The sequence below is a fragment of the Eublepharis macularius genome, chromosome 2 (assembly GCF_028583425.1).
Source record: "Eublepharis macularius isolate TG4126 chromosome 2, MPM_Emac_v1.0, whole genome shotgun sequence".
NCBI lineage: Eukaryota > Metazoa > Chordata > Lepidosauria > Squamata > Eublepharidae > Eublepharis > Eublepharis macularius.
The window spans coordinates 227001130-227028809 of NC_072791.1; the positions used below are offsets into that span (position 1 = coordinate 227001130).

The 27680-nt window shown below is 46.1% G+C and overlaps 1 protein-coding gene across 2 annotated transcripts in view; it reads left to right on the forward strand.

The window, feature by feature from the left end:
• The window catches only part of TFPI (tissue factor pathway inhibitor), a 74467-nt gene that overhangs the window by 13410 nt on the left and 33377 nt on the right, over positions 1–27680 (forward strand). For both annotated transcript variants that reach the window (XM_054970153.1, XM_054970154.1), the window contains exons 2-3: positions 1054–1179; positions 25224–25424. In XM_054970153.1, the coding sequence (XP_054826128.1) occupies positions 1068–1179; positions 25224–25424 (313 nt within the window). In that variant the 5' untranslated portion in view covers positions 1054–1067. The remainder of the gene's footprint in view (positions 1–1053; positions 1180–25223; positions 25425–27680) is intronic.

Sequence of the window (27680 nt, forward strand, 5' to 3'; positions counted from 1 at the left end):
TAAACCTTTACAAGATTACGGGTGGGGGGGGGGACATTTACGATCATGCTTTGTTTCTCTCGTGCAAACATTCTGGGGAATGTGTAGCTGTAAAACAACTACAGCTATCCAAAGCATTTCTGATTTTGCAGAATCGTCATTGAAAAGTTAGAGTACACTTTTCAGTGGGTGGAGTTCTTTATCTCTTTGATTTATAGCAGGCCTCTCAGGAGAGTTGGGTTAAAGGGTCATGACTCCTAGCTTTCTGCAAACGATGCAAAACTGAGTTATTCAAAAGGGCTTTTTGCTCAGATAGGAGGGCTGTATTGTAGGGAAGAGATCTCAGTTGCTTCGCTAATGAGTTAGGGACCATAGATTTCACCACTATGTTGCTGTACGTACTGTCTATTACTTTACGTATGTGATCCCATGTACTACCTGTTGCTTTAAGTATGACACTACTGGGTAGATCTATGTTATCTAATGTTGGTCCTAGAATTGCTTAAGCTCTGTTTCAGCATTTCTTCAACTCTGTATTGGATGTATTGTCGAAGGCTTTCACGGCCGGAGAACGATGGTTGTTGTGGGTTTTCCGGGCTGTATTGCTGTGGTCTTGGCATTGTAGTTCCTGACGTTTCGCCAGCAGCCGTGGCTGGCATCTTTTGGTGCTACACCTCTGAAGATGCCAGCCACAGCTGCTGGCGAAACGTCAGGAACTACAATGCCAAGACCACGGCAATACAGCCTGGAAAACCCACAACAACCATCTGTACTGGATTTTTGCTAATGCAATGTCTTTGCAAACCTGCATTTATTTACACTATGGCATTGTTTATTGAAATATCCTTGGTACTGATTGTACTAACCTCAGACTATGTAATCCACCTTGAGTCTTACTGAGAAAGGCAGACAATAAACAAACAAACAAACAAACAAACAAACAAACAAACAAACAAATAAATAAATAAATAAATAAATAAATAGACTTGCCTGAGGCCATTCGAGCAAGGACGGACATTTTGGAAACAAATCTTATTTTAAAAATGCATCTCTGTTTTTGTTTTGCTTTCTCAGGAGAAACAAGCAAAATGAAACAAGCCCTGTTCCTGGGCATTACCTTCTGTCTCCTCTTCAGATTTCCATCCTGCCTCGTGATTGCAAGTGCAGAGGACAGAGAAGAACATCAGGATGCTGCGGTCGGTAAGAGATTTGCCCTGCCCATCACCATAAAATACAGCGCCTTAAAATGAAAGCCCCCCTTTTTCGGAAAACAGACTCTGCGCATAAGAGAACGCAACTTTATAGGACCAATTCACACATTACCTTTGGGGGCTGATTGCTTCCATATTGTCTGCCATGTAAGCAGTCTGTTCCCATGAGAAGTATCACATACACTAGGAATTCAGCATGGAGCACCTTCCTATATGCCTCCTGAATCGCTGACACTGATGCATATGCGTCATGTAAGTCCTCCTGGCACACACACAACACTCCTCATGTGGTGGCAGAAAGTGCCATCAAGTCATAGTGATCCCTGCTGGGGATTTCAAAGCAAAAGAACTAACAGAGGTGGTTTGCTATTGCCCGCCTCTGCATAGTGACCCTGGTCTTTCCTGGTGGTCTACAATCCAAGTATTAACCAAGGCTGACCATGTTTAGCTTCCAGGATTTGACAAGATTGGGCTTGCTTGGGCTATCCTCATAGTAGCTTTGAGGTCTTCATAATCTGTTTTTGCCATCTATGCTGTTAACTCCTTTTCCCCTTAGTGCTCCAGAACTTTATATCTTCACTTTAGCATCTCTGTTCTGTTAGTATCAGTTGGCATGATGTAGATATGCACATACTAGGGAGTTTCCATGCTGCTAAATGTGCCATGGAAATTAGTTATGCTTTGTTTCATCTCTGTGCCCAGCTTTATGCTTGTTTAAAATTTGCAGGCAAGTGCTAAGTGGGGGAGGAGAGTGGGGAGGGGGCACGGGGACAAGAAACACACAGACACCATGCTGAAGGTAAAGAGGCCACAACTTTATTGAGATTAGAGCTCAGAGAGCAAAGGTGCCCATAGGGTACAGATTCAAGCATCGGCTGACCCACCTGCCAAGCCAATGACCCACACACCTCCTCAAATCCCTGCTGAGGTGGGGAACCATGGGATGACAGTGAGTGGGATGCCAGGTGGGTGTACACCCCTGTGTGAATCATCCCCTGCCACCTGGGAGTGAGGCGGACTGACAGCCCCCGACTAGGCATGCACCAATCATTCCTGACTCCCCAGACCCCTTATGGGGATCCCCAAAATAGGGAAACTGAGCCTGAGGGCCCTGTTCCCCCCAAATGGATTGGTGCCCCATGCCCCAATTTGCAGCCTACTCACTCTAAAGTTGTGACAAAAGGGAGGGCTGGGTGGGATGCAGCCACGTGCCAAGTGCTGAGGGGCAGGGGCCAGCTCTCAGACCAGGGGCCCATGCCAGATGTGCCTGGGTGGAGTCACCTGGCCCCTGGACACTCCCTGCCCCCCACAACATAGAGGCCACCATGGCACTTCCCCGCTCTCCTCCCCCGCATCGCCAGCATCTCAGGCCCCCAGATGAGTCTGGGGGCTGTTATTTGCAGGCGAGTGCTAAGTGGGGGAGGAGAGCGGGGAGGGAGCATGGCAACAAGAAACACATGGACACAGTGCTGGAGGTAAAGATGCCACAACTTTATTGAGATTACAGCTCAGGGAGCAAAGGCGCCCACAGAGCACAGATCTGAGCATCGGGTGACCCAACTGCCAAGCCGATGACCCACACGCCCCCTCAGACCCCTGCAGAGGGGTGGAACCATAGGATGACAGTCAGTGGGATGCCAGGTGGGTGTACACCCCTGAGTGAATCATCCCCTGGCACCTGGGAGTGAGGCAGACTGACAGCCCCTGACTGGGCATGCACCGACCATTCCTGACTCCCCAGACCCCTTATGGGGATCCCCATAAGAGGGAAACTCAGCTGAGGGCTCTGTTTCCCCTAAAACAGATCAGTGCCTGTGGAGAAACGCCGTTCTGTTTGGGGAGTTAACTTTCTATGGGCTGCAGAGGGGAGGGGCCAGTTCTCGAGTAGAATGTGATTGGAGAGAGAGCAAGTCAGTTGGTGGAAGGGAGTTGGAAGTTGACAGCTGGTGGCTGGAGAGTTGAGGGAGAGATGGCTCGGAGGGGAGAGGTAGATCTAATGTAACCCCAGGTATCAAAGGATCGGGCCTGCCCTACACAACATCTATTTGGGCATGAGGGAGATAGAGTAGAGTTTTCTGTTTATGTTTTACTAGCAACAAAGCCCATTGTGAGTAAAAAAAAATACAACGGGCTCTAGAAAGGGGCGGGTGGGCAGTCAGGCATTTGTTCCTCCTCTGTCACTAATTCCAGCTGGTGAAGGAGGAGGGTGGGCATTGTCATCTGCTCCACGCCTGATCTGTCTGACCTTGGCCATGTGAAGGGGTGGTGCGTTTGCTACCTGCTCCATGCATGATACATGCCATGTAAAGGGGGAGGGCATTGTCTCCAGTTCTGCAGCTGACTATGTCTGGGTGAAGGGGGCCAAGCATTGCTGCCTGCTCTGAGCCTGATCCCAGCTGGGTGAAGGGGGGTGGGCATTGTCACCTGCTACCTGCTGGGTGAAGGGAGGAACAGGCATTGCCTCCTGCACCATGCCTTATCCTGGCTTTACTACCTGCTCTGCTCCTGATCCCAGCAGGTTGAAGGGGGGGCAGGCATAGCTAAATGCTTGGCTTCTGACTCCAGCAGTGTGAAGACATGGTGGGCATTGCAGCCTGCTCAGTGGCTTATTCCGGTAGGTTGAGGAGGGCGGGCATTGCCACCTGCTCTGCTCCTTATTCCAGCTGGGTGAAGGGACGAAGGGCATTGCCTCCAGCTCTGCGCCTGATCCCAGCCAGGTGAAGGTGTGAGATGAGCATTGCCACCTGCTCCACTCCTGATCCAAATTGGGTGATGGTGCGGGGCGGGCATTATCACCTGATCTGCTCTTAATACCAACTCGATTAAGGTGGCGGCGGGCATTGCTACCTGCTCCGCTCCTAATATCAACTGGGTGAAGGTGGGGGGTGGGCATTGCCAACTGCTCTGCTCCTAATACCAACCTTGTTAAGGCAGGGCCGGCCATTGCCAGCTGCTCCACTCCTAGTACCAGCTGGGTTAAGGCGGGGGGTGGGCATTGCCAACTGCTCTGTTCCCAATACCAGCTGGATGAAGGCAGGGGGTGGGCATTGCCACCTGCTCAACTCCTAATATCAGCTGGGTTAAGTTGGGTGGTGGGCATTGCCACTTGCTTCATCCCTTATACCAGCTGGGTGAAAGTGGGTGATGGGCATTGCCACCTGCTCTGCTCCTAATATCAACTGGGTGAAGGCAGGGGATGAGCATTGCCACCTTCTCCGCTCCTAATACCAACTGGGTTAAGGCAGGGGGTAGGCATTGCCAACTGCTCTGCTCCTAATACCAGCTGGTTGAAGGCAGGGGGTGGGCATTGCCACCTGCTCAACTAATATCTCTGCTGGGTTAAGTTGGGTGGTGGGCATCATCACTTGCTTCATCCCTCATACCAGCTGGGTGAAGGCGGGTGGCAGGCATTGCCACCTGCTCTGCTCCTAATACCAACTGGGTGAAGGCAGGGGGTGGGCATTGCCATCTGCTCCACTCCTAATATCAGCTCGGTTAAGTTGGGTAGTGGGCATTGCCACCTGCCTCATACCAGCCGGGTGAAGGCGGGAGGCGGGCATTTCCACCTGCTCCCATCCTGCTTCCGGCCTGGGCTTCCCACCATGGCACTCTTTCTGGAGGGACATGGTGCCTTGCCTAGGCTTCCCTTCATGGCAGTGCCCTCTTGTGGTGACCAGGGTATAAAGTGAGTTGTCTGAAACACGCTTACTCAATTATATAATAAGATTATACCTTCCGTTCGCTGTATATTTGCCTGTGTATAGTTAGAAGTTAAATAAATGAATTTTGGAATTTATGAAGGAAGAAAGCTCTTCTGTTCCACATAGTCCCCCAACCGCTTGGGCCCACTAGCAGAGGAGGGAGGTTAGGAGGCTGTCCCACCTAACCAGGACCCCATACAGGGACAGTGGTGGCAGCAACTACCCGGAGACAGGAAAGGGAGACAGCCACTTCAGGTGCCTGGCCAGAGGCGAAAAGGGAGGGGTAGGCAGAGCGGGGTCTACCAGTGGGAGGAAAGCCCCATTTCGCCACAGTGCCCAATGCCCCAATCTGCAGCCTACTCACTCCAAAGTTGTGACAAAAGGGAGGGCTGGGTGGGATGCAGCCAAGTGCTGAGGGTGCAGGCCAGCTCTCAGACCAGGAGCCTGTGCCAGATGTGCCTGGGTGGAGTCACCTGGCACCTGGACACTCCCTGGCCCCCCCAACATGGCGGCCGCCATGCCGCTTCCCCACTCTCCTCCCCCGCATTGCCCGCAACTCAGGCCCCCAGATGAGTCTGGGAGCTGCTATTTGCAGGTGAGTACTAAGTGGGGGAGGAGAGCAGGGAGGGTGCACAGCAACAAGAAACACACAGACACAGTGCTGGAGGTAAAGAGGCCACAACTTCATTGAGATTACAGCTCAGGGAGCAAAGGTGCCCACAGAGCACAGATCTGAGTAACGGCTGCCCCGCCTGCCAAGCCGATGACCCACACGACTCCTCAGACCCCTACTGAGGGAGGGAACCATGGGATGACAGTCAGTGAGATGCCAGGTGGGTGTACACTCCTGCGTGAATCATCCCCTGGCACCTGGGAGTGAAGTGGACTGACAGCCCCCGACTGGGCATGCACCAGCCATTCCTCACTCCCCAGACCCCTTATGGGGATCCCCATAATAGGGAAACTGAGCCTGAGGACCCTGTTCCCCCCCAAACGGATTGTGCCCAATGCCCCAATCTGCCACAAGACCACAAAATGACTCACCACCAACACTCCAAGAGCTGCAAAACCAAACCAAGCTAGCCCCTCAGTGCCCTACAGCCACACGTCCAGACCTCAGCTGGACGGGCATCACCAGGCGAGAATCACCGCCATTCCACGATAGCTGACCATGGAAGAATCGCCCCACGGGACTCCACTGGTCGCCCCACAGCCTCTGCCCCCTGCATCCTGTTCAATCAGGGCCGGGCACTGTGACACTTTCTAGCCCATTGTCCAAGGAGGCTCATTCTGATCTGGGGCCCCTGAGGAGCCCCCTGCTGGTCCTGAAGAACAACCCAAAGAAAGAGCTAGTCCAGGGACAAAAGATCTAAGCCAAGAAAAAATCCCAGAGTTCACAACAATCGGTCTAATTATTTTAAAGTTTTATAAACCTTTTTAAAGTGCTACAAGTGCAACAGTGCCTAGCTTATCAATGATTATTAATAAATACAATAAATAACAGTCTGCACATGAATATCCAAATGGTGGGAAGAATCTACAACAACGTAAATGAACTGGTTTAAAGGAACTGATAAATTATTGTAGATATGATCCGGTACTCCACTGGCATTTGGTAAAGGTAGTCCCCTGTGCACACTGAGTCATCACTGACCCATGGGGGGACATTGCATTCACAACATTCTCTTGGCAGACATTTCGCTATGGGGTGGTTTGCCATTGCCTTCCCTAGTCATCTACACTTTACCCCCAGGAAACCGGGCACTCATTTTACCAACCTCAGAAGGATGGAAGGCTGAGTTAACCCTGAGCTGGTTATATGAACCCAGCTTCTGCCAGGCTCGAACCCGGGTGCTTTAGAAGATACAGCCGCCCTGCTAAAGAAGATACAGCTGTTCAGGTCCGGGAGTGAATAATTGTCACAGTGTTCAAGGATCTACCACACAGTGCTTGGCCACGCCCCTAAGGAAGATTTTGCACGAAATCTGAGCTTTTTAGCCGGCCCCAGATCAGGTGTGCAGCCGTGGATTTCCTTACCATGTGTGGACATAGCTGTGCATGAATGCTACTTGGTTTAAAGAAGATACAGGACACATTTCGTTTGGACCTTAGTATTTTCCTGGACTACTATTGGAGATCATAATAGTCATTTCAAGTTCATGGAAGCATCATTGTATAATTTGTAATTGGTCATTCTACTGATTGGTTTATATATATATAAAAAATACGTATGGCCCTTTGGGCACTTACAATAGAGTTGTTTATTTAGCTTGTAATTGTTGTTTCTTCCCGTGAGGGTTCTCTTTAGTTTCACTGCTATAGTACGGGAAGTGCCATTGTTTTGTTGCTCTCTGGTTATATGAACCCAGCTTCTGCCAGGCTCGAACTCGGGTCGTGAGCAGAGGTTGGGCTGCATTACAGCAACTTACCATTGAACAACGTCAAATTGTTCCAGACCCCTGAGAGCATTTCACTGCAGCGATATCCCATTTTTAAAACAAATAATTTAATGCGTGCTGCAGCTGAATATCTATACCTATCTATCTCTATAATTATCTATCTACCTATACAAATATATTAGACTGATCCTCAAAGGAAACTTGGAGGTGGGGGGAGAGAAAGCCGAGGATTATTTACTTATGCTCAGAGCAAGATGAAAGGAGTGCCTAATGTTGAATCCCCAGAAAGGGTGTGAGACATGCTATCCCATTATTTCCATTTTACACAGAGGCCAGGAATGCTGCTTCTGATTGCAAGGAAGAATCTGCCTTCCAGCCCTGGTCATGAGGATTTCAAACCCTACCACAGCAGCAAATGCTGTGCCATTCCTACACAGGGGCTTACCATAGCTCTCCCCTCCAGTTTGGGGAACATGCAATGTGGCATTACTCCACGCACCCAGAAATCCAGCAATGCATGCTGAGGGTAACTGAGTTAATCACGTGCATTAACTACACAGCACTAGACGCGTTCTACCTATACAGGGTATTATACTGTGAAGTAAGAAAAGTGAGGGACTGTGTCACTGTGAAATCTGCAGAGAAGTGATGGGCATGTGTGTTGGAGAAACTATAACCAGCTACTCTGGGATATAACAAAACAAAACAAACTGTTATTTAGTCAAGAAGCATATCGGTTTCATAAACGTAGTTCTCAGTTCTTAAAGTTACTTCATTTAAACTCATTCACACAGATCTCTTCTAAGGCTTCTCACACAGTTAGCCTCTTTGTCTAACTCAATATTTCTCTCACAGAAATGCTTAAACCTGCTCAGGCAGCACACAGCTAGCCTCTCTTTCCCTGACTGAGTGTCCTTTCACAAACATCCTCAGTTCAGGTTCCACACAGGTCATGTTTCTCTCATAAATACTTCAGCATACTCAGGCAGCACCCAGCCGGCCGGCCTTCTTCGGACTCCCTCTTTTCTCTCTGCACTGTCAGTCTCAAACTGCATTCACTTCGCCCTCACTCTCAGTTATCAACCAATCAGATCGCTCACTCATCCCTCTCTGTCACCCCCCCACTCTTCACCTATCTCACCAAGCATTTAAAGACACAGGCACCCATTTACTTGGAATCATTACCAATCCCCCCCCCCCTTCTCCTTTAAGCGGAACACGTCTCTTTTCCACAAGAGTTGTGTGCAGCTTCCTCTGGCTTAGGGAGTGTTTTATTGTCTCTGCAGTTCCAGTTAAGTCCGCTTCTCACTCTTCTGTGGTTTTTGGTTTAAAGTCTTGGGTTTCTTTATCCTGCATTCCACCTCTGCTGGGGTGTCATCTTCCTCTTTGGGAAGTTCCATTGCTGGGCTGAGGTCATCTCGGCTTTGGCCTTCTCTACTAGGTTGTTGTTTGCCTCTGGTCGTTTCTCTATCAATATTCTGTTCCAGCCTGACTTCACATCTGGATAAGGCATCTGCTACTATGTTATCTTTGCCTTTGATATACTGGATGTTAATATTAAATTCCTGAATGTACCAAGACCACCTTTGTAATTGTGTATTGGTATTTTTCATTGATTGAAGCCATGTCAAAGCATGATGGTCCATTAACAGCGTGAATTGTTGTCCCCATATATAACTTCTTTACTTGTTTAAAGCCCACACTATTCCTAGACATTCTTTCTGCACTGAGGAATAGTTCTTCTCTCTGTTAATTTCCTGCTTAGATAAGCCACTGGGTGTTTTATATCATTATCCTCTTGCAGTAACACTACACCTAATGCTAACTGTGAAGTGTCTGTGGCGATGTAAAAACTTTTCTTGTAGTTTGGTGCTCTTAAAATAGGCTTTGAAGTGAGTGCTTGTTTTAGAGAGTTAAATGCTTCTTGGCATTTTTCATTCCACTTTTCCATCTCAAACTGTTTTTGTTCCCTCAGAAACTCTAAATATTCTGGACTTGGATTATACATTCCCTCAGGGTTTCTCTCCTCTGTAGTTCTACTTGGCTCCACACTGCTTTGTATCAGTATAACTCTCAGTTCTTCTACACTTTTCCCCTCATGAGGTAAATTTAACTCACTGCACTTCTGAATCAGAGCCTCCTTTTTCATCCCCATAAACTCTGCCATTTCTCTCTCTTTTACTTGTATTTCCTGCTACAATTTTACTAAACTTCACCAGATTATGCTCTCTCTTATAGATCCTACTAGTTCTTCTGTGTCTTTCCTTTATAACAGTTCTATATTCCTCATAGGATTTAACTGAACACTCTCTCTCTTTGGCTTTCTGTCCCTTCAGAATGCCTTTCTCTCAGAATATTCCCTCCTCCCAGGCTATTATATCCCACTTAAAATATTTTCTCCTCAGGATGTTTGAGATCCCACCGCTATGCCACCACTTGTTATGACCTGTACTTTCTTTGGGGTAGATTTTTCTTTTAATCTCCCCCTTACACCCTCTGGGTAGTTTGCTGCCACCAGGAATATATTATTCCAAAATATTTTATTCAAATTTCCCCTTTGGTAATGTGTTTAAGCGTCAGGCTCCTTCGTGGTTCTGTGTGGCCCTGAGGATATGAATGGGATATAGCAAGGACAGCTACACTGGGATATAACAAAACAAAATAAATGTTTATTTTTCAAGAAGTGTATTGGTTTCATAAAAGTAGTTTTTAGTTCTTAAAGTTACTTCCTATAAACTCATTCACACAGATCTCTTCTAACGCTTCACACACAGCCTCCTTCACTAGACTCAATAGTTCTCTCACAAATACTTCAAATATAGGCAGCACACAGCTAGCCTCTCTTTCTCTCATTCACAGAAATATGAAACCTGCTCAGGCAGCACACAGCTGGCCCCTCTTTCCCTGACTGAGTGTCCTTTCACAAACAGGCTCAGTTCAGGTTCCACACAGGTCATATTTCTCTCATAAACACTTCCACATGCTCAGGCAGCACACAGCTGGCCCCTCTTTCCCTGACTGAGTGTCCTTTCACAAACATCCTCAGTTCAGGTTCCACACAGGTCATACTTCTCTCATAAACACTTCCACATGCTCAGGCAGCACACAGCTGGCCTCTCTTTCCCTGACTGAGTGTCCTTTCACAAACATGCTCAGTTCAGGTTCCACGCAGGTCATATTTCTCTCATAAACACTTCCACATGCTCAGGCAGCACACAGCTGGCCTCTCTTTCCCTGACTGAGTGTCCTTTCACAAACATGCCCAGGTCAGGTTCCACGCAGGTCATATTTCTCTCATAAACACTTCCACATGCTCAGGCAGCACACAGCTGGCCCCTCTTTCCCTGACTGAGTGTCCTCTCACAAACATGCTCAGTTCAGGTTCCACACAGGTCATACTTCTCTCATAAACACTTCCACATGCTCAGGCAGCACACAGCTGGCCCCTCTTTCCCTGACTGAGTGTCCTTTCACAAACATGCTCAGTTCAGGTTCCACACAGGTCATGTTTCTCTCATAAACACTTCCACATGCTCAGGCAGCACACAGCTGGCCCCTCTTTCCCTGACTGAGTGTCCTTTCACAAACATGCTGAGTTCAGGTTCCACACAGGTCATATTTCACTCATAAACACTTCCACATGCTCAGGCAGCACACAGCTGGCCCCTCTTTCCCTGACTGAGTGTCCTCTCACAAACATGCTCAGTTCAGGTTCCACACAGGTCATACTTCTCTCATAAACACTTCCACATGCTCAGGCAGCACACAGCTGGCCTCTCTTTCCCTGACTGAGTGTCCTTTCACAAACATCCTCAGTTCAGGTTCCACACAGGTCATGTTTCTCTCATAAACACTTCCACATGCTCAGGCAGCACACAGCTGGCCTCTCTTTTCCTGACTGAGTGTCCTTTCACAAACATGCCCAGGTCAGGTTCCACGCAGGTCATATTTCTCTCATAAACACTTCCACATGCTCAGGCAGCACACAGCTGGCCTCTCTTTCCCTGACTGAGTGTCCTTTCACAAACATGCCCAGGTCAGGTTCCACACAGGTCATATTTCTCTCATAAACACTTCCACATGCTCAGGCAGCACACAGCTGGCCTCTCTTTCCCTGACTGAGTGTCCTTTCACAAACATGCTGAGTTCAGGTTCCACACAGGTCATATTTCTCTCATAAACACTTCCACATGCTCAGGCAGCACACAGCTGGCCCCTCTTTCCCTGACTGAGTGTCCTCTCACAAACATGCTCAGTTCAGGTTCCACACAGGTCATACTTCTCTCATAAACACTTCCACATGCTCAGGCAGCACACAGCTGGCCCCTCTTTCCCTGACTGAGTGTCCTTTCACAAACATGCTCAGTTCAGGTTCCACACAGGTCATGTTTCTCTCATAAACACTTCCACATGCTCAGGCAGCACACAGCTGGCCCCTCTTTCCCTGACTGAGTGTCCTTTCACAAACATGCTGAGTTCAGGTTCCACACAGGTCATATTTCTCTCATAAACACTTCCACATGCTCAGGCAGCACACAGCTGGCCCCTCTTTCCCTGACTGAGTGTCCTCTCACAAACATGCTCAGTTCAGGTTCCACACAGGTCATTCTTCTCTCATAAACACTTCCACATGCTCAGGCAGCACACAGCTGGCCCCTCTTTCCCTGACTGAGTGTCCTTTCACAAACATGCTCAGTTCAGGTTCCACACAGGTCATGTTTCTCTCATAAACACTTCCACATGCTCAGGCAGCACACAGCTGGCCTCTCTTTTCCTGACTGAGTGTCCTTTCACAAACATGCTGTTCAGGTTCCACACAGGTCATGTTTCTCTCATAAACACTTCCACATGCTCAGGCAGCACACAGCTGGCCCCTCTTTCCCTGACTGAGTGTCCTTTCACAAACATCCTCAGTTCAGGTTCCACACAGGTCATGTTTCTCTCATAAACACTTCCACATGCTCAGGCAGCACACAGCTGGCCTCCCTTTCCCTGACTGAGTGTCCTTTCACAAACATCCTCAGTTCAGGTTCCACACAGGTCATATTTCTCTCATAAACACTTCCACATGCTCAGGCAGCACACAGCTGGCCTCTCTTTCCCTGACTGAGTGTCCTTTCACAAACATGCTGAGTTCAGGTTCCACACAGGTCATACTTCTCTCATAAACACTTCCACATGCTCAGGCAGCACACAGCTGGCCTCTCTTTCCCTGACTGAGTGTCCTTTCACAAACATCCTCAGTTCAGGTTCCACACAGGTCATGTTTCTCTCATAAACACTTCCACATGCTCAGGCAGCACACAGCTGGCCTCCCTTTCCCTGACTGAGTGTCCTTTCACAAACATCCTCAGTTCAGGTTCCACACAGGTCATGTTTCTCTCATAAACACTTCCACATGCTCAGGCAGCACACAGCTGGCCTCCCTTTCCCTGACTGAGTGTCCTTTCACAAACATCCTCAGTTCAGGTTCCACACAGGTTATATTTCTCTCATAAAACACTTCAACATATTCAGGCAGCACACAGCCAGCCTGCTTTCTTCTGCCTGAAACCTTTCTCCCTGCACTGTCAGTCTCAAACTGCATTCACTCCGCCCACACTCTCAGTCATCAACCAGTCACATCACTCACTCTTCCCTCTCTCACCCCCAATCTTCACCTAGCTCAGACCAAGCATTTAAAGACATGCACACATTTACTTGGAATCATTACACTCTCTTCTTTCCAAGTTTGTGTGTGTGTGCTGCTTTCACAAGCAGCTCTCTGCCGTGGCAGGTGTGGGAACTACCCATAGGGCAACATGACACAGGAAGTTTTTTATTGCACCTCCATCACCAAACTTGTGCCAGCAGTATAAGCTGAGAGAAAACTCTAAATACTCTATAAGATTTTTTTAACTAAATAAAAAAGAGAAAAAATAAGTTAAAAGGCAATGGTTATGATGCTAGAGAGCCTAACCACAGGCTTGTTTAATCCGAGGCTACAGTAGTAATAGTTAGAAACAGGGTGCTTTCACACATGCTGGATAATGCACTTTCAATCCACTTTCAGTACACTTTGAAACTGGATTTTACTTTTTAGAAACAGCAAAATCCACTTGCAAACGATTACCAAAGTGCATTGAAAGTGGATAGAAAGTGCATTATTCAGTGTTGTGAAAGTGCCCATAGTAACATACAGCTGGTAGGGATCCCAAGGGTCATCTAGTCCAACCCCCTGCACTATGCATGAAATTCACAGCTATCTCCCTCCTTCAGTGACCCCTGCTTTATGCCCAGAGAGTCCCTGGCCAATCTGGCCTGGAGGAAAATTCTTTCCTGACTCCAAGGTGGTGATTGACATTATCCTGGGCATATAAAAAAGACCATAAAAAAGTCCACTCTCTCTCAATCTCCCTAAGTACGTATTGAGTCATAGAATCATCAGTTCTGTCAGGTGGCCATTTAGCCTCTTCTTAGAAACCTCCAAAGAAGGAGCTCTCCATACCTGTCCTGAAGGGCAGTATATAAATCAAATGTTGTTGTTGTTGTTGTTATTACCTTGTCCTCTATAGGCCCGTTGTGTCACCTTTCTTCTGCTGCGCAGAGATTAGCTGCAATACTACCCTTTGGCCATCTGTAGCAGTAGCCCTGCTTTCCAGTAGAACAAGCACTGAAATGCTATGCATGTCGGCACATAGAGCAAATTGCCTAGCTCTCATTGCCAGAGTTCCAGTTTTGAACCCCTTTCTTTTACAGTATTGCACCTCTGTGAGGAAAAAAATGCAATCACTAGGAGCCCACAGTGCTTGGAGCAGAAGTAGGACTTTAGGGGAAAAGCTATTAAAAGACCCTTGCCCAAGTATGTACAAGAATGAGTCATCCAAATGAGTCATACAAACCCAAAAGGGAAAGGATGATGGTGTGGGGATATTGCCATGCCCTTTTATTTGCCCATGAGTCAGTCTTTATTTTTAATGTCACAAAGCTGAACCATGTTCAAATCCCCATTCTGCCATGAGAGCCAGTGTGGTGTATTGGTTGTAGCGTCAGTCTAGGATCTGGGGGACCCAGGTTGAACTCCCCACTCACTGGGTGGCCTTGGGCCAGCCATTCCCTCTGAGCCTGAGTTACCTCACAGAGTTGTTTGTGAGGATAAAGCAGAGGTCATATTTCTCTCATAAACACTTCCACATGCTCAGGCAGCACACAGCTGGCCCCTCTTTCCCTGACTGAGTGTCCTCTCACAAACATGCTCAGTTCAGGTTCCACACAGGTCATACTTCTCTCATAAACACTTCCACATGCTCAGGCAGCACACAGCTGGCCCCTCTTTCCCTGACTGAGTGTCCTTTCACAAACATGCTCAGTTCAGGTTCCACACAGGTCATGTTTCTCTCATAAACACTTCCACATGCTCAGGCAGCACACAGCTGGCCTCTCTTTTCCTGACTGAGTGTCCTTTCACAAACATGCTGTTCAGGTTCCACACAGGTCATGTTTCTCTCATAAACACTTCCACATGCTCAGGCAGCACACAGCTGGCCCCTCTTTCCCTGACTGAGTGTCCTTTCACAAACATCCTCAGTTCAGGTTCCACACAGGTCATATTTCTCTCATAAACACTTCCACATGCTCAGGCAGCACACAGCTGGCCTCTCTTTCCCTGACTGAGTGTCCTTTCACAAACATGCTGAGTTCAGGTTCCACACAGGTCATACTTCTCTCATAAACACTTCCACATGCTCAGGCAGCACACAGCTGGCCTCTCTTTCCCTGACTGAGTGTCCTTTCACAAACATGCTCAGTTCAGGTTCCACACAGGTCATACTTCTCTCATAAACACTTCCACATGCTCAGGCAGCACACAGCTGCCCTCTCTTTCCCTGACTGAGTGTCCTTTCACAAACATCCTCAGTTCAGGTTCCACACAGGTCATGTTTCTCTCATAAACACTTCCACATGCTCAGGCAGCACACAGCTGGCCTCCCTTTCCCTGACTGAGTGTCCTTTCACAAACATCCTCAGTTCAGGTTCCACACAGGTCATGTTTCTCTCATAAACACTTCCACATGCTCAGGCAGCACACAGCTGGCCTCCCTTTCCCTGACTGAGTGTCCTTTCACAAACATCCTCAGTTCAGGTTCCACACAGGTTATATTTCTCTCATAAAACACTTCAACATATTCAGGCAGCACACAGCCAGCCTGCTTTCTTCTGACTGAAACCTTTCTCCCTGCACTGTCAGTCTCAAACTGCATTCACTCCGCCCACACTCTCAGTCATCAACCAGTCACATCACTCACTCTTCCCTCTCTCACCCCCAATCTTCACCTAGCTCAGACCAAGCATTTAAAGACATGCACACATTTACTTGGAATCATTACACTCTCTTCTTTCCAAGTTTGTGTGTGTGTGCTGCTTTCACAAGCAGCTCTCTGCCGTGGCAGGTGTGGGAACTACCCATAGGGCAACATGACACAGGAAGTTTTTTATTGCACCTCCATCACCAAACTTGTGCCAGCAGTATAAGCTGAGAGAAAACTCTAAATACTCTATAAGATTTTTTTAACTAAATAAAAAAGAGAAAAAATAAGTTAAAAGGCAATGGTTATGATGCTAGAGAGCCTAACCACAGGCTTGTTTAATCCGAGGCTACAGTAGTAATAGTTAGAAACAGGGTGCTTTCACACATGCTGGATAATGCACTTTCAATCCACTTTCAGTACACTTTGAAACTGGATTTTACTTTTTAGAAACAGCAAAATCCACTTGCAAACGATTACCAAAGTGCATTGAAAGTGGATAGAAAGTGCATTATTCAGTGTTGTGAAAGTGCCCATAGTAACATACAGCTGGTAGGGATCCCAAGGGTCATCTAGTCCAACCCCCTGCACTATGCATGAAATTCACAGCTATCTCCCTCCTTCAGTGACCCCTGCTTTATGCCCAGAGAGTCCCTGGCCAATCTGGCCTGGAGGAAAATTCTTTCCTGACTCCAAGGTGGTGATTGACATTATCCTGGGCATATAAAAAAGACCATAAAAAAGTCCACTCTCTCTCAATCTCCCTAAGTACGTATTGAGTCATAGAATCATCAGTTCTGTCAGGTGGCCATTTAGCCTCTTCTTAGAAACCTCCAAAGAAGGAGCTCTCCATACCTGTCCTGAAGGGCAGTATATAAATCAAATGTTGTTGTTGTTGTTGTTATTACCTTGTCCTCTATAGGCCCGTTGTGTCACCTTTCTTCTGCTGCGCAGAGATTAGCTGCAATACTACCCTTTGGCCATCTGTAGCAGTAGCCCTGCTTTCCAGTAGAACAAGCACTGAAATGCTATGCATGTCGGCACATAGAGCAAATTGCCTAACTCTCATTGCCAGAGTTCCAGTTTTGAACCCCTTTCTTTTACAGTATTGCACCTCTGTGAGGAAAAAAATGCAATCACTAGGAGCCCACAGTGCTTGGAGCAGAAGTAGGACTTTAGGGGAAAAGCTATTAAAAGACCCTTGCCCAAGTATGTACAAGAATGAGTCATCCAAATGAGTCATACAAACCCAAAAGGGAAAGGATGATGGTGTGGGGATATTGCCATGCCCTTTTATTTGCCCATGAGTCAGTCTTTATTTTTAATGTCACAAAGCTGAACCATGTTCAAATCCCCATTCTGCCATGAGAGCCAGTGTGGTGTATTGGTTGTAGCGTCAGTCTAGGATCTGGGGGACCCAGGTTGAACTCCCCACTCACTGGGTGGCCTTGGGCCAGCCATTCCCTCTGAGCCTGAGTTACCTCACAGAGTTGTTTGTGAGGATAAAGCAGAGAAGCAGAGAACCATGGAAGCCCCTCTAAGCTCCTTAGAAGTAGGGTGAGGTAAAATGTGCTAATTAAAATAAGAGACAGAGGCCGAACGAGACCGGGGGGGAGGGAAGAGAGAGCAAAATACTATGGTTGCCAATCTCCAGGTGGGGTATGGAGATCTCTTGGAAGTACAACTGATCTACAGACTACAAATGGCTGCTTTGGAGGGTGGAATCTATGGCATTTATACCTGTCTGAGTTCCCTCTCCTTCTCTGCCCTCTCCAGTCTTCATCCCTAAATCTCCAGGAATTTCCCAACCAGGAGCTGGCAACCGTACAGAATACTGATGCAGTGATCGCAATCCAGAAACAGATCAAAGGTGGAGTGTACCAGGGAGGAAGCTGCCTGTGCCTTTTTTACCTTGCACAGTCTCATTGGGAATTCAGTGGTAGCTGAGGTTGTCATGCATTCTGCAGCCCGGCCAGAGGATTACTATGGCTGTTTCCACATGTCCCAACATAGTGCTAAACTCACGCAATGAGGGTATCTTCCTGGCACGATTTCTGATGTCATCGTGCCATGATCCTGTTTTCGTGGCATGATGATGTCAGAAATCACACCAAGAAGACACCCTGGTTGCGTGAGCTTTGCGACACATGGAAACGACATACTTTTAACAGAGAGTGGCTATTTTTCTGCAGCCATCTTTATTTAAAATTCAACAGGTCCAATACCGATGGTAGAAACCTCAAGTTGCCATGGTATTTGTCACCCTCATTGTTATTAATAGTATGTAACATGGATGAGCAGATGTTCCTAATTTTTTTTAATTAAATAGCAAGTATTTACAAATTACATAAAGAGAAAAGTAAATAACAATTGCAGTGCCCTACCTGCATCAATACACTGCCAATATCAATACACTGTCAGGATTCCCAAGAGGTTTGAACTCTAAATGGTTGATCGATGATGTCTGCTTCCAGGGCTTTTTAAACCTCTGCCTTTCTGAAGGACCATTCACCGTCCAAAATAATTCCTTAATCCTCTCAAGCCATAAATATATCTCAGGGGGATTGCCTTGCTTCCAGAATCTAGCAAAAACTATGCATGCAGCTCTAATTAAAGTTTCATAAGATAATGTGACGGGGTCATTGGAATGCAGTTGAGCAACCGGGTTTTCAGAGTTAAAGGAAAGCCCAAGCCCAAAGCTGTTATATGCTTCTCAGCTATTATAACCCAGTATCCGCTTTTGGATGACTACAGTACCAAAATTGAACAATAAATCATTTATAAATCTTTGCAGTTTTGGGGGGGTGAGATACCACTGATCAACCATCTTTATAACATTTTATTTTAAAAACAGACACATGGAAATGAAAAAGTATAATTCCATATCTCATTTGGAACTTCATGGTCAGATGTTCCTAATTTAATTTCTTTTTATCTTTTTTATATTTATACCAAGAGTTCTCTACTTTTCACTTTTGGTTTCATAGATTCATTTGTATTGCATAGACATAGAGTTGGGATTTTATTTGCAACAAGTATGGTATTTATTCGTTCACCATGGGGTAACCGTGTCGCAATTTGAGATGGCAAAAAAAAAACCATGGTTCACTCAGAGGAGAAGTGAAGTCACTATATTGCAGGTAAGAAATTCAAAATCATCTCTTGTATATAGATTATCATTACAGTCATACACAACTGGGTGACACAATTGCTCGTCCCTCAATATTTGTTTCCATTTTGTAGCTTTCAGTCCTGGCTATATCTCTTATCCAGTAATCGTGCAAATAATTTGTAATGCTAAATTCCAGAAAGTTGCCAATGTGGAGCCAACAAAATTTGATAAGAAAAGAAAGAAGAAAAGAATTATAGAAAAAATGAAAGAAAGAAGTTCTCCTTAGTTTTACTAAGGATAAAATGACTAGCCAAATAATCTGTATAAAGTAAAACCTGTTGTCACCTATGTGCTATGTGCAGTTTGAGGGTTCCGGCAAAAACACACAGACACCATCTCTTGGTTGGAATGGCCACAACTTTATTGATTACAGCCAGATGGAGCATTGGCCAGGCATATGGGCAACAGATCCCCGTTGGCATCGGCAGGCCCCCGTGCTGTCCGATGCATAACTCACCAGCCCACTCTGCTGGTCTACCACAGCAAGTGTTGTTCCACCGCCAGCCATGCCAGGCAGCGCTTGCCTCCCATCCATCGGGGTGAGCTGGCCCCTGCCCCGCTCACCCTATTTTAGGATCCAGCCCAATGCCTCAAAATCACCAAACCCATAAAGTTGTGACAACCCCCCATGCTGCCCTGAGAGAGCGGCAGGTGGGTGGGGAAAAGCATCTGCTCCTGCTGATGAATCCTGTAGAATGGCACTGACCACATTGCTGGCCAGGAAACGGATGTCGACTCTCCACCTCTACCGAATCAGCCACATCTTCACCTCTTCCTTGCCCTCGGTGCCAATACAGCCTGCAGGTAAACCCTGCGTGCTTCTTTTCTGTGCACACATTATCCTGCTGGTTAGGGAGAGAATCTCGAAGGAACAGGTATCTTCTTTGGCTGTTATCCTGCCATCCAAGTTTCCTGAAGGCCTTGCGTCACAGCACTTAACATTCTTCTTTCTTGTAAATGGGAAAGTCCACGAAGAGTTAGTGCAACTCAAGATTAGATAGCCTAGCAGGAAAAGCTTTGAACAGTGTGGGGGTTGACAAGTTGTCACATCAAACTGAGTCAGGGGACAAAGAAGAAACCTTTTTTGTTCCCTTCAAGACAAGCTGTTTAGCCTTGATAATGTTCACCAGCAAAAAAAGTTTGAAAAGAGCCCTGTATGTCTGGCTGTTCACTGTTTGGAAAACTAGGGAAAGCAGCATGTAAATAAAGAAGATTGTCATTGAATTTAGCTGAAGTAGTGTTCCAGAGAAAGAATTTCCGAACTGTTCTTGTTTAAAACCTACACACATAACTGAATGTGCATTTAGCATTTAATTAAAAAGTAGGACTTCATTTATACTCAGTGTGGACCCATTCTCTTCTCCTCCGTTTTATCCTCACAACAATCCTGTGAGGCAGGTTAGGCTGAGAGTCTGTGACTTGGACAAGGTCACCCAGCAAGCTTCCATGGTAGAGAGGAGATTCGAACTTAGATTTCCCAAATTCTAATCATACATTGTAATCACTACACCAGTTTAAATGCAGAATTAAACTGTTGCCATATTGAGGAAAGAGATGGAAGGGTACAGAAATTTGCAATGTGACCATATCACTTTCAGATATTTTTTATTCCTCTAGACATTGAGGGAGAGATAGAGGAGCAAGTATGCTGCTTTCTGTGGCAGTTATGCTTTTATGATACACTTAAATCTCTTTTTTATTAGCTGATTTTTGTACATTTTCATCAGGGCTACAATGCCTAATTTTTTAAAGCAAATAAGGTTGACTTGACTTGTGTTCCAGCCACAGACTTCTCTCCAATAATAGGGGAACGTAAGGAAATGTTCTAATTTGCTTTCATCGCTGAATTATACTTAAAAAGAAAATATATTGTGAAGGGTCAGGATTGTCATTCCTGCAGTAAGCTGCTGAAGTCTATTTGCAACAGAGTAGAATGGGGCACCTGCTAAATATGCAACTTGTCCTAAAACATGGGAAATGGCCTTTAAGGCCTTCAACATCTTGGGAAAATCTCGTGTCAGCTTTCCCATCCCCGATTCCAGACAGAACAGAGAGAGGTGACAGAATGACCCTGGAGACACTATAGTTTGGTTGTGTGCAATTTTAAAGAAACTGTTATCCAAGAAAAAACCCATATAGAAATTGTGCAGATCGAGCAAATTTGCATCTATTTGCTTATTTTGTAGAACTTCTTCTGGTTCTGCTAGTCATAAATTGGCTAGAGGCAAGGGGCTGTAGATGTATGTCTGCCTCTGGACTCCCACAAATTCTGCCCAGGATTTTGAGATTTCAGCAGGCATTACCCATATGCTTACAAGAGCATCTTACCCCAGGCAAGAAGAGAGAAGAATATTTCTTGAGCATTTTTGGAATCAGCAAGCCTCTTTCAGGGCTGACTCCACAGGCCCCCAGGAAAAGGTTCCTTCTGCTTAGGGTTGACACTTAGCAGGTACAAGCAGATAACCTCAAGCTGATGGACCTTGTCCCCTGCACTGACTTGATGGAGCAGCAGGGGAGGGAACAACATCATTGTCACTGTATTGAGCAACACTCTAGGAATTCCTCCAATCTCTATGGTAATTTACCATAGATGTTGGGGAGGTTCTTAGAGTGTCGCTCAATGTTCTAAAATCAAAAAGAGTCCAGTAGCACCTTTAAGACTAACCAATTTTATTGTAGCATAAGCTTTCGAGAATCAAGTTCTCTTCGTCAGATGCCCCTTCTCACACCTTCCAGACTCAAAGCAATTAACCTGTAAAAAGAATGATATTACTTCTAAGCTCCTTGGGCCCCTAGGGTGATCAGAACATCTGGGTTGTCTCCCCCTAGTCCCCTCCCCTTTGGTGGTGTGTCCACCTTTCAGCATTTTTCCAGGGGTTGCTCTTAAAGAGAAAATAGGCATTTGCTTGTGCAGAGGTGACCTCATTCTTCTCTGCCTTTGTTTTCCTTTAGTGACCCCATGACCAAGTGTTGGGAATAGGGTTGCCAGCTCCAAGTTGGGACATTCCTGGAGATTTTGGGGAAGGAACCTGGAGAAGGTGGGGTTCAAGGAGGGGAGGGACCTCAGTGGGGTCTAATGCCATAGAGTCCACTGCCGTTTCAACTGATCTCTGTGGCCTGGAGATCAATTTTAATTCCAGGAGATCTCCTGCCAGCACCTGGAAGTTGGAAATCCTAGTTGATAGGTAACACCTTTCACTCCAGACATTCCAATTTGCTAAGACCTTTCATATGACTATTTCCAGGAACAGCAAGACCTACCTAGGAAAAAGTGGTGCTAACACAGCAGCAGAAAGAGGGAATAGCAACAGAAAATAAAGTCTTGTCATTTAGGGGTCTTCTTCCCAAGAATTATTTTAACCCTCTCTTAGAGGGCTTTTATTAGCTAAGTGCCTTTTGACCTTTTGTGCCTTCTCAATATTCACACGTGTTTGATACTTCAGGGGGAAACCAAGGAACAATTGTGCAATGGAATTGAGAAAAAGAAACATCTGCAGGTCCACGCAATGTACAAAAAACAGCTGGTGTGAACTTTGGCAGCAAGAAGATGAAGTTAGGATGCTGGTTCCAATAGCACCCACAGAGGCAAATGCTACAACTTGTTTTGTGCCTTGGGTTGTGAACTGAATGCTGTGGGTGGCTTATGGGGACGGTTTCTGGCAAATAGCAAAATTAAAATCACACAAAGTCTGTAGTATGTATTTAAGGCATGCTAATAGTGGGTGTCATAGAATCAGACTCATGTCTTTGGAAATAAGAGAGTATAGCATAGTGAGTAAGTGGCTGGGCTAAAAATCGTCACTCTGCTAGGTTGAATCCCACTCCTGCCATGAGCTTAGCAGGTGGCCTTGGGTGAGCCACTACTCTCAAGCCCAGCTCCCCAGCTGTATTGTAGAGATAATAACAACACTGACTTTATAATAATAAAGTCAATAATAACAATAGCATTCAATTTATATACCACCCTTCAGGACAATTTAACACCCACTCAGATTGGTTTATAGGGTTGTCAGGTCCCCCAACCCCCCAGACAGGAGGTTGGAGGTGCGTGTGCGCGCCTGGCCTGCACAATGATGTCACTTCCGGGAAGTGACGTCATTTTGCAGGCCATGTGCTGCCCTAGGAGCATGGGGGGAGCAAATCAGTCCCAATTGGACCCCTGTGGCATACAGGAGTGTGCTGCACCGCCCAGGAGTGCACCCTGGGAGGCGTGTTCTCCCCCTTACCGGCCAGGTAAGCGGAGGAGTGGAGGGTGGGAATGGGGGTTGCCCCACCTCTAGCAAGGGACTGGCAACACTTGTGGTTTACAAAGTGTGCTATTAATATCTTCACAACAATCATTCTGTGAGGTGGGTGGGGCTGAGAGAGCTGTGACTGACCCCAAGTCACCCAGCCGGCTTCAAGTGGAGGAGTGAAGAATCAAATCCGGTTCTCCTGATTAGAGTCCTGCCACTCTTAACCATTACACCAAACTGGCTCTCACTGCTCTGATTGATGCACCAATCTGTTTAGAAGAGCGGTACATAACTGCACTCTTATTATTTCAGAAATATGGTGCTGTTTGTGCAATAGTGCAATAGGAAATCCAGTTGTGCCCTCCATCAGGATGTTATTTTGAGAATAAAACAGCTAATTTCTGAGAGCGGGAAAAAGATCTCTTGTGTACAAAGATAAGAAGAGCCGTAGGAAAAGGTGTGTAAGCAGCTTTTGTTTCTGCCCCCCACCCCCACCCGGCTTCATGCCTTGACCTGGTGAGTCGGATCTCATCAGATCTCAGAAGCTAAGTGTCATGAGTCAGCCCCAGCCCCGGCTGGCCACCTTACCTATTGCTTCAGAGTCCTCCTCAGAAGATGAGCAGGAAGGGCCAGAAGGGTCTTCTCTAGAGCCAGAAGCCCCTGCAGAAGCTATTGGAGAGGAAGAGCAGTCAGAAACCACTGCTGCTGCTCCAGGAGGAATTCAGCAAGAACAGCCTGGAGCTTCTGCAGAGACTGTCAGGGATGAGGAACAGCCAGAAACCTCCACAGAGGCTGTAAGAGACAAAGACTCCCACAGGGCAAAAGCGAAACCTGAGCACCTGGGGCCAGCTGAAAGGAGGAAACATAGAGATAAGTCAGCTCTGTTGGATAGGCGAAGGAGCGCCCGTTTACAGGCGCAACACCGAACTGAATTGTTAGAGAGAGAGGCAACAGCTGTTCCTCATTAGGACAGCATAAAAGGAAGACGCCGAGGAAACCAAGCGTGGAAGCAACTCAGCTCGCCACTCCCTGCTACCAGAGCTCTACGCCTGGACGCTCTTGCCCTGCCTTGTGCCCTGCCCTGCTGTTGGATTGGATTTTGACCCCAGCCTGCTTTCTGACTACTCTTCTGCCTGCTCCTCTCTCTGACTGACATATTGGCTCTGACACCTGACCTGACTCCTGGACTACTGACTTCCTGCCTGTTGTGTTCTGCCCTGCAGTACCAGTGGGCCTCCTGCCTGCTGAGCCCAGCCCTGTGTGCGACACTAAGCAGGGTTGGCCTTGGTTATTAATTGGATGGGAAACCTCCACCGAAGACCAGGTTTGCAGAGGCAAGCAATGTCAAACCCCTTCTGTTAGTCTTCTTGCCATGAAAACTCCACCAGGGGTTGCCAAACAATCACACACATATTGCACAATCCACTAGGCATTTAACAGATTCGTGTGCTGGGTGGCCAGATGAAAACAGTTGGGGGGGGGGACTGTATCCTTAATAACAACAGTGATGACCTGCCATGTTGCAAAGTTTGATTTGCGGAAGAGCTGAAGTGTACTTGAATATCATCATTCAGGGTACTCTTCATAAATCTACGCCTGACTTCCTCTTGTTTAGTTTGTTAGGATGCTGCTGCCCCCTGGAGGATATTGGTTCTTAACTGAATTCAAGGCTGCTGCATGTTTATTCCACTCCTCGCAAGAAATAAATACTTGGGGTAGAATGCAAGTTGCAATGTACGCGTTGGCGGCATATGTTACAATTAGTGTCGTGCATGTCTTTATAACTTCCCAGTTGGATTACCATAATGAGCTCCGTGTGGGACTACCCTTGAAGGTATTTGGATACTGCAATTGAACCAAAATTTGTCAGTGAGGTGGTGGAAGCTTTTATCACTGCCACTGGCTTCTGGGCGGAAGTCAAGGAACTGATAAGTATCTTTGAGGACCTTTAGGAAGTTGGCCCAGGACATTTGAGGAAGCATCTTTTCCCAGGGGATTTAAAAAACACCAGTTCATTTTTTCAGGCCTTGAGTCTTTAAATTTCTCTGGTGCATAATATGCAGATTACAGATACAACTTTTTTTTGGTATTGCAAGGTTTCTGTTTCATTGTGCTTTGCACCCTGTTGAAAAGCAAGTTCTAATCCTTTAAATAATAACCTGACAGGCCAGTTACTTTCCACAATGATGAATTATATTCAGGTGATAATGCCTCGCTTTGCTTGTGCATGCCCTCTTCCAGGCCCTGCTTTGTCCCCGCTGAAACTCGGGCTCTCCATCTGTGCAATGAAAGCTGATGCTGGTCCCTGCAAAGCCCTCCACACCCGATATCACTTTGACATTTTGACCCGCCAGTGTGAAATATTTGACTACGGTGGATGTGAAGGCAATGAAAACAACTTTTTAACTCTAGAAGAATGCCAAGCAACGTGTTTAGTTCCAGGTCAGTACATTCCTTCTCTCCTTCTGATTAGATCAAAGAAACCAGAGTTATCCTCCATGCCAAGTACTGGGGGGGGGGGGGACGACCCAGGTTGATTTAGCAATGTTATGACACTAATTTTCTATTACAACCAGTGCAGAATACTGGAATGTTGGCTCTTGATAAGGCTGATAACTTAGAGATGTTAAATGTTGAGCAGAATCACTGTTCATTTTAATTGAACTCATTTTCATCAGTCAGGAAATAATGGGAAATGCACGTTTGTCTTAATTTGGCCTTGATATATATGAATACAGGAAAGTTCTTCAAGGTTCTCAGAGGCCTGATTCATGTCTCAAAGTATGTCACTTGATTTCTCATAATTGCAATTTTAGGTAAAATTTAAACTTCCATTTGAAAGCACTGAAGTTGAAGTGCTGTGAAAGAGGCTGTCAGTGGTATGAGATCAGCGATCACCCCTTTCATACCTGCAAAGACATCCAGTAATGATTATGCATGTGTGAACCAAGCCAAACATTACACTGCTCCCATAAGCAGGCAGAGATTGGCTTTGAATTAAAACATGATCTGTAGGAATGTGAAAGAGAAATTATTTCAAAGTACTCTGCTTGCCAAAGTACTCTACTTTCCATTTCAGCCAATATCCACAATCAATTAAAGCATCAAACAGTGATCTGTAAAGAAATATGAGTTTTATTTTTTCCAAATAAAGCTCAGATGCATTTCATCTCTCTAGCTCATATGCATAAAGTCCAGTTACATTAAAAATCTTATATATCTTAGCACTAATTGTTTACAAAATAAAAGATCAAGAAGGTTAATTCAAACATCTCTTCAGAATTACATTTCCCAGAATACATGGCACCGTACAAGCTTGAGTGACAGGTCAGTCAGGACTCACTATAATACAAACACCTCAAATGCTGGAGCCATACTCTTGTTACGGATTAAAAACATTTCTGGGAAGTAACACTTCCAAGGCTGAAATGTTAAGTATGGAATGAAAGCAACAACAAAATTTACAGTTGCCACAAACTCTCTCACTTGTTATGAGTTTACACTGGCCCACAGCTAAATCTCAGCAATGAAGCAGAAAGAATTTGCCTCTGAGGCACATTTACCTCCTGTGTGCATGTCTTGCTTGAATGAATGCTTATCCATGGACTTTAGAAGAGGGCTCCCCCCACCCAAAAAAAATCCCTTCACAGAATGTTTGCAGCATCTTTCCAGCAAAAGAAAAAGAAAACAATGGTTATTAAGCCAAGCATCACTATGTCTTTTTGCTCAAGAATTGTGCACTGGTGAAGTAAGACATATGGGAAACCCTTTAAAACATGCTCCAAGCATGTTTGGAAGGAGCTCCAATGCAGTTTGCTTTTGACAGAAAATCAGGAATCCACAGTATGCAGGCTCGAGTTAAGCACGTTTCAGCTTGCTGCTGGGAACAGTTTTCAGCCCAAATATCAGATTGTGATATTTATTTCTATTTATTTTTTATCTCGAATATTTCTATTCAGAGTCCTGCTCAAGGCGGCTTACAATTTTAAAAAATAAAAACACAAGCCATTAAAACTTGTTTAAACTCCTTATTTATTCATCTTTTCTTACTCGGTTGAAAATAAACTTATATTGCAGCGTCATATGAATGTTTAGGCTTAAACCAGATCTGCTGCAAGCCCTAGAAGAGTAAAATGCAGTTTAGAAGAACGTAGTTTCACAGGTTATGCTAGGGAGAGATTTAACTTCATCCACTATGACAGAAGGCAAATTAAACCGATTCATAAAGATGAACAGGATGATTATTAAGTTGTGGATAGAGTGGCTCCGTGCAAGTCTTGGCCCGACGATGGGGCAGGTCACGTGGCTGCATTTGAATGACTACCCAGAAGTAGGGTTTGGGGTGGGCACAGCAAGTTGCAGCAGGAAGGGGGAGGCGAGAAGCTGGCATTCCATGAGCACTATGGAATTTGTGTTACATAGGATTCAATTCACTGTTCCTGTATGTTTTCCCTACAAGACACACAACTGCTTTATGGGGTTATTTCTACCAGAAAATATTCATGGGTAGAAAGGGTTAGCTTTCCCCTCTACCAGCACCAGTCTGATTTGAGACTGCTGTATGGTGGTGGAAAGGGCCGTCAAGTCATAGCTGACTTATGGCAACCCTTGCTTGGGCTTTCAAGGCAAGAGGCTAACAGTTCCTTATGCAACTCTTGTCTTTGTCGGAGGTCTCCCATCCAGTCACTATCCAAGGCT